Below are 7,197 nucleotides of genomic sequence, written 5' to 3' on the forward strand. Positions count from 1 at the left end.
TTCTTAAATAAGTTGTCATAAATTATTTTGAAAGATTTCATCATACAAATAAACTAAAACCTAATTGATAAAATAAATATAATTTTTCTCTCCTAATATAAGTAGTTGATATATAATAAAATTCAATATTTGTGCTCGAATCTCCCATTATCCCTTTCCAGTTTTTTTTTCCTTGCAAGGTTCCTGTTAATTTTCTTCATAATTCACCTCATTGGTAATTCTTTCTTTAACCTTCAAAAGAAACTCATTTTCTAATCATGGTAATTAGGCATTAGTCCTTACAGAACTTAAAGTATTCTCTAAACTTTAGTCTTTTTCGGCCGGTTATATTAGACATTCTTAATTCAAGACTATTTAAAACATTTTTTTCATTCTTCAATGATGTATTCTCTAGAAAAATCAAACTCAATTTATCTTTCCTAAATTCAATATGTATTGCAAACTAAGTCATATTTATTAATAAAAAATAAGTGCATTTTTAATTAACAAAATAAAATAGGCACCAATTTTTTTTATAAAGTCATAGATACATATACTCAATAAATGTAACTATGATAATACGCGCCGGAGAATGATTGATAAACTTAAAGAGTAATCAAATTTGATATTAAAATTAATTTCATAAACGACTTAATAAATTAAAATATGAGGAAATATTTTAAAATCCTACATGAGTGAAAGATCTTGATTAGAATAGTTAAAAGAAACATGTTGTACTTAAAGTCTCGTGAGTGCTTCTATGGAGTATGTATGATGTGAGCCTGCTATTATAACTAAATATTCCCATAATAGTCCGTGCCTCTCTGATCCATTGATGCTGAGGGAGTTGAGAGTGAAAGATAAAGATAGCCAATCGCAAATTCCACCCACATAACCCCATATTTTTATATTTTTTTTTCACAAACACAAACCCAATCCAATCATGTTACTTAATCACTGCCTAGGCCATCACCCCTTCGTAAATAAAAACTGCCATTGCTGAGAGAACAGAGAGTCCATAGAGTACTGGTTTTATTAAAACCACTTATCCTTTTTTTTTTCTCCTGAAACCAACACACACAAAAATTAAAAATAAAGTAAAATAAAAACCACCGATTCTCAAACACACGCGTCTTTATAAGAACCCACCAACCGGTTATTCCTCCTATTACCACAAACCGCTTTCTGATTAATTTCTTCCCTTGTCTTGTGTGTGTCCTATCTATGCTTCTCTCTTTCTCAGTACTACTACTGCTCTCTCTGCAACTCCATGCCAATTTTTCAGGGCTCATGATGGTGGCCTGAACTAGTGGGCAAATAAAGACCACAGTGAAAAGAGATAACCCCACTAGTCATAAAAGGGAGAGAAGAGAAAAGAAAGAAAAAAAAAGAGAGGGGCTTTATGAGTTATGAATTATCATCATCACCCGACTTGCTTTTAACTTTTTTTTCTTTGTTTGAATTTTCCTTCTTTTTTTTTTTTAACGTTTTGTTGGTGAAATTGGATATTAGGGACCAGTTGTTTGGGTTTTAGCATAGAGGGTGTTTGGGCTTTTACTCGTAAGGCACTAATTATTTGATAGGAGGCCTAGACATAAATGCAAAGATGCAAAAAAAAGAAAAAAATTTGAAAGGGAGAAATAAATAAAGGTAGCGAAAAGAAGGAAAAAAATATAAACTCATCTTTGTTCTGCTGTCTGATGCATGCACGTCTGGTCCTTTGATCATGACCACTGAGGGTCTCTTCGCATGTCGTTTTTGAGCCCCATCGTGATTCTATTCTCAGAAACAGGAGAATCGAGGGCGAGAAAGCCGGGGAAAAAGTCACCTTTCTTTCTTTCTTTCTTTCTTTCATTTAATAAAAAAAATCTCTTTTTTCTACATCTGTTTCTCCATTTCTTTTCTCAGTGGTTTTGGATTGGAGGTCACAGAGGGTGTGAGAGGTTTCTACTTTCTATACATGGAAACTTGTTTCCAATTAGCAGTTTTTCCCTTTTTCTTCTTCTAAGCCTTCACAGAATTTTTAGGTTGGTGATTTTGGTGTTTGCCGCTTCAAAACTGATGGCAGTGTTTGGTTGGCAACCTTGTCCTTTCAGGTGATTCCTATGATCTTTCAGTCACACACAAACACAAACATCAACACTGTTATGAGCACTAGTTCAACAACTTAAGGTTCTCAATTTGTGGCATATTCTGTGTCTTGGTTTCAGGAAACATAAAAGTAAGCTATGGTGAGTGAGTCAGTGAGTGAGTGAGTCAGTGAGAGAAACCAAAAAACAATGGCAGATTCAGAAAAGTACAACAAGAAACCCTCTTCATCGTCTTTCTTCAGTTCTCCAAGGTTGTTCACCAATTTCACTCCGAAAGGTTCCCATGAAACCGAAACCATGATGAGCCCTACCTCCACACTCGACAGCAAGCCTTTCTCTGGCTTCAAGAACCCCTTTTGGTCAGAAACTAACAGCCCCAGAACCCCAGGGAGTGAACACAAGCGTTACTGGGACAAATTGGATTCCAAAGGCGTTGGTCTTGGCCTCGTTGATGCTCTTGTTGACGAAGACAAACACGGTGGTGAAGTGAGTTCGAAATCGGAGTCTCGAATGGTTTTGTTTGGATCTCAGCTCAAGATTCAGATTCCTCCTCTGTCTCCATCTGAATCTTCCAAATTCGTAGCTGAGAAGGGAAAGTGTGCATCTGGGGTTGCTGATGCTAATAATTCTCAGCGTGTTTTTGTGGGGTGTCTCTCTGCGAGTGAAATGGAACTCTCTGAGGACTACACGCGCGTGATTTCACGCGGGCCTAACCCGAGAACCACTCACATATTTGATAATTGCATCATTGAGAGTAGCTGCTTTGAACTTGGGTGCTCTGCTTCTTCTGCTAAAGAAAATGGGTGTTTTCTTGATCACACCAGCTATCACTCTCGGAGCTTTCTCAGTGTCTGCTTTCACTGCAAGAAAAATCTTGGCCAGGGTAAAGATATCTACATGTACAGGTAAATTTGCTTATTCTTTATCTCTATCCCCTTTAATTTATCTATGATAACAATAACTTGTTGAGTTCTTGGTTCTTGGTTCTTGAGATAGGAATTTGATTGGCATGTTCAATTTGAGATGCGAATTAATAGCAAATTGTGCTCATTTCTTGTTTAAGACAACATGTATCTTCAAAAAACCATTTTATCCGAGTTGGGTAGAATTATTATAAGTAATAATTTTTTGCAATATTTGTCTCATCTTATTCTGCTCTGAGTAGGATTAGTTGATAGAGGATACCTATGGTAAAAAAGAAAAGGAAGCAACTTTTACTCATTTGTTTACTGCAAAGCTGCTTTAATATCTGATCATCCAAGGGTACAGCTTTCGTATATTTTTTCAGGAAATTAAATATGACGTCATAATGAATAAGGCTTGCCATATCTGGCTAATTTCATTTTTGTCTTTTTTGTATCTTTGAGTTCTTGGTCTTAATTCTCAATGGTTAATAACTATTCCCACCCCTCTTCCTAAAACAGCAAAGATTGGGAAATTGTGAATTGAAATATTGTTTTGTTTTTTTTATTGACAAATATTAATTATTAATTGTTATTTTTTTTAAAAGGAAATTCAACTCATGACTTTTCCACTTTCGTTCTTCCTTAACTGCCAAACTCATCTTATATCTACTTGAAATATTGTATTGTAAGCTAATAAAACTCTGTTCGTTTTCTGATTTTAGTCAAACATAAATGGTTGTTTTGTTCTACTATAAAATATGATATAGTATAAAAAGAAACTGTTTATGAATCAGAGTGAAAGTATGCTATGCAGATTTGCATGTGTTAGATTATATGACTATATATCCCTGAAAGAGTGGCAATAAGCCCAAAAAGATCTTAAATCTAGTTGCATGGTGTTGTGATGCAGGGGTGAGAGAGCATTTTGCAGCAATGAATGCCGGTACCAAGGGATGCTGTTGGAGGAAGAGATGAGCCAATTGGAAGCCCAGTGATATCTATGGGCCTTAGTTCATTCCTTTAACCCCCACACCCATCCAAAGCCATTCAATCTTGCTTCAAACTTCAAAGGGCTTAGAATTTCTAATAATACCACCTTCATTTTTATTTTTCTAGGACACAAAAATAGTCCTTGGAAATTCTGGATCACTGTACCACCTGGTTTTTCTATTTCTGCTTATCACAACCCTCTCTGAGGTAGCAGTGTAGAAAGATAGAGAGGAATTGAAAGGGCAGAGATACTGTAGGTGATTTTATTGAAATGATGATATTTGGGGATTGACGTTGGGCTGGCCACAGTTTTGTAATGATATCATTGTATGACTTGAGCTTACATTATCTTTTGTTTATTGTTTATATAAAGTAATCTACAGCAATAATAATACTATAATCACTCACATAGGATCACCAATGACGTCATCTCTAGTAGATTCTTTTTCACTTTTCATATCGTTTGATTGTTTGTGCTTTTAGCATATTTGCAGTACATGATGATCGGAGCCGTTGTACACTGCATTCTTTTTAGATAATCCATAGATTTGTTTATCATTTGAGGGACGGGAGCACATGCTCTAAGTTTTACGAGGGAACAGCTTTCTGATCAAGCTGATCTGGTGAGGAATGATTCTGTAGCATTACAACAAATTTAGTACTAAATTTTAAATTGGGATTTTAAATTATTTTTTTTGATAGATTGTAGAGTATTATAAAGGATATTAAAGATCCCTCAAGATCTTATATTAAAGTTATTCTTAGATTTAAGAAATTCTTAGATTTAAGAAGAACATTTGTGGCAAAACAAAGATAGATGACAGTAAACTAATATAAGTAATTACCCTTACCAGTTAGCACATCTTTGTCAATATTTGATTTTTTAATTTTTAGAAATTTGTAATTTCCTTTTCTAGTGCAAACCTAGAATCTATTTAAAGCAAGATTTGGTAAGGCACACAAAATATTTTTGCTCTAAGTAAACTTTTATTATTAAGTTATTCTTCAAATAAGAAATGGTCATCCTCAAGATGATAAGGAGAAATCATTCTACATCTTAGTATAGATAGATGCTTAGTTTAGCTTGATCATGGTTAGTTCATCTATGTAACTAGTGGTTAGAATTCTAGTTAGTTAGTTACTCGAGAGTTAGTTGCTTCAAGTAACTTGTGCATAAAGCTAAAATAACATGGAGTCGTTGAAGAACAAATTGGAGTAACTACTGCATTAAGCGCGAAGAACAAATCTGAGTTTGTTGATGGTTCTATTCAAATACTTGCATTAGATCATCCACTTTATGTAGCAAAGAAGAGGTGCAAAATAATATGGTGATTTTGTGGTTGGTTCATTCAATCTCTCTTTCAATTAGACAAAGCATATTATGGATGGATGATGCACAAGATATTTGGAAATACTTAAAATGTGGTATTCACAAGGAGACCTTTTGAGATTCTCAGAATTGCAACAAGACATGGCGTCAATTAAACAAGGTGATAAGTCTATAACTGATTATTTTACAAGATTTTGTGTGATTTGGGACGAGTTTGAGAGTTATGGACTTGATCCTATATGTGTCTGTGATCCAAAATGTTCATGTGATGCACTTAGTAGTGTTTTAGAAAGGAAGAAACAAGACCATGTGATGCAATTCCTTAGAGGATTGAATGATCAGTTTAGTATTGTCAAATCTAATGTCTTGATGATGGATCCACTACCTGTCATATCTAAGGTTTTCTTATATGCAATGCAACAACAAAGGCAAATTAGCAACAATGATGTGTTAGGAAGCACTAGCATGATTAATGCAGCAAACACTAACTCATCAAGTTCACCTTTTTCATGTACATATTGTGGTAAGGATTGGCATACTGTCGATAAGTGTTACAAAAAAATGGCTTTTCTCATAATTCATCTTCTAGAGGAAGAATAAGTAGTTCAAGTGGTTTTGGTTGAGGTAATTTAGGTGGACTAGGTAATAAGATTTGTACTCACTGTGGTTTTACTAACTACATTGTTGATGAATGTTATAGAAAACATGAATACCCTTCTGGTCATAAATATCATAAGCTTTATGGTCCATCAATCAATAATGCAAATGTTGTAAAATAGGAAAATGCAAATTTAGACGTAGAGCAAAATTAAGAGGCATAAGGTTCAGATGTCAAATTAACTGCTCAACAATACAATGCCTTGATGACATTGCTACAACAACAAGGATCTTCAACTCACAACAATTCACAAGTGAATCAGATTGGCACAATGGCTAGTTTTGGTCATGCACCTATAGGTAATATGCCATCAATAACTTGTAGTGTAAGCAAGGTAGGTGAGAGTGAATGAATATTGAATTCAGGTGCCATAGACCATGTTACATCCTCTTTTCACTTACATTCTTCATGTAGACAAATAAGTCCCATTATTGTTAAGCTTCCCACTAGTCATACAATTACTACAACACATACAGGCACTATTAGATTCTCTCACTCTTTATACCTTGTGGATGTACTAGACATATCAGTTTTATAACTTAATCTAATTTCTATATCAAATTTATTGTCTTCCTTGCCATGTAAGGTAACTTTTGTGGCTAACACTTGTTTCATTCAGGATAAGCAGAACCTGCAGAGGATTGGTACAATTGACTTGCTGGAAGGTCTTTATAAGCTTAACATGAAGAAATCTCTATCATAACTTTTGTTTCTACTAATAGTTCTACTTTCTCATGTAATAAAGTACCTACTAATCTTTGGCACTTTTGATTAGGACACCCTTCATTTGAGAGATTGCAATTGTTAAAGCAATCATATCTTTTACTTTCAGTTGATAAACAATTTGTATGTCCAACTAGTCATCATGCAAAACAAAGAAAGATTCCATTTCTTAGTAGTGATTCACACTTTTCTCCCTTTTTTTCTCTTATACATGTTGATATTTGGGGTCCATGCCATATTACTTTTTTAAATGGTCATAAATATTTTCTTACAATAGTGGATGATCACTCAAGATTTTTCTGGATATTTCTTATGAAATCTAAAACAGAAACTCAATCTTACTTAAAATCTTATGTTGCATTTGTTGAAAGGAAAATTGATACAAAAGTAAAAATGATTCGCTCAAATAATGGTTCAGAGTTCATCATGAAATAATTTTATGATGAATTTGGTATCCTACATCAAACCTCTTATGTTGAAACTCCCCAATAGAATGAGATTGTCGAACGAAAACATCAACAT

The 7,197-nt window shown here is 34.1% G+C and overlaps 1 protein-coding gene across 1 annotated transcript; it reads left to right on the forward strand.

Annotated features, from left to right (window-relative positions):
• Nucleotides 1-780: 780 nt before the first annotated feature.
• LOC100776509 (FCS-Like Zinc finger 8) lies at nucleotides 781-4,307 on the forward strand. Its single transcript, XM_041005946.1, has 4 exons — nucleotides 781-1,922; nucleotides 2,007-2,075; nucleotides 2,190-2,974; nucleotides 3,885-4,307. Exons 3-4 carry the CDS (start codon nucleotides 2,259-2,261, stop codon nucleotides 3,967-3,969), a joined length of 801 nt encoding a protein of 266 aa, XP_040861880.1. The 5' UTR covers nucleotides 781-1,922; nucleotides 2,007-2,075; nucleotides 2,190-2,258; the 3' UTR covers nucleotides 3,970-4,307.
• Nucleotides 4,308-7,197: the final 2,890 nt, after the last annotated feature.

The sequence above is a fragment of the Glycine max genome, chromosome 10 (assembly GCF_000004515.6).
Source record: "Glycine max cultivar Williams 82 chromosome 10, Glycine_max_v4.0, whole genome shotgun sequence".
Classification (NCBI taxonomy): domain Eukaryota; kingdom Viridiplantae; phylum Streptophyta; class Magnoliopsida; order Fabales; family Fabaceae; genus Glycine; species Glycine max.

Excerpts from the sequence above, each read along its gene's own strand:
- LOC100776509 (XM_041005946.1), top strand. The coding sequence starts at position 2,259 with ATGGCAGATTCAGAAAAGTACAACAAGAAACCCTCTTCATCGTCTTTC. Across the intron at positions 2,975-3,884 it reads AAAGATATCTACATGTACAG|GGGTGAGAGAGCATTTTGCA; the intron begins GTAAATTTGCTT and ends GTTGTGATGCAG.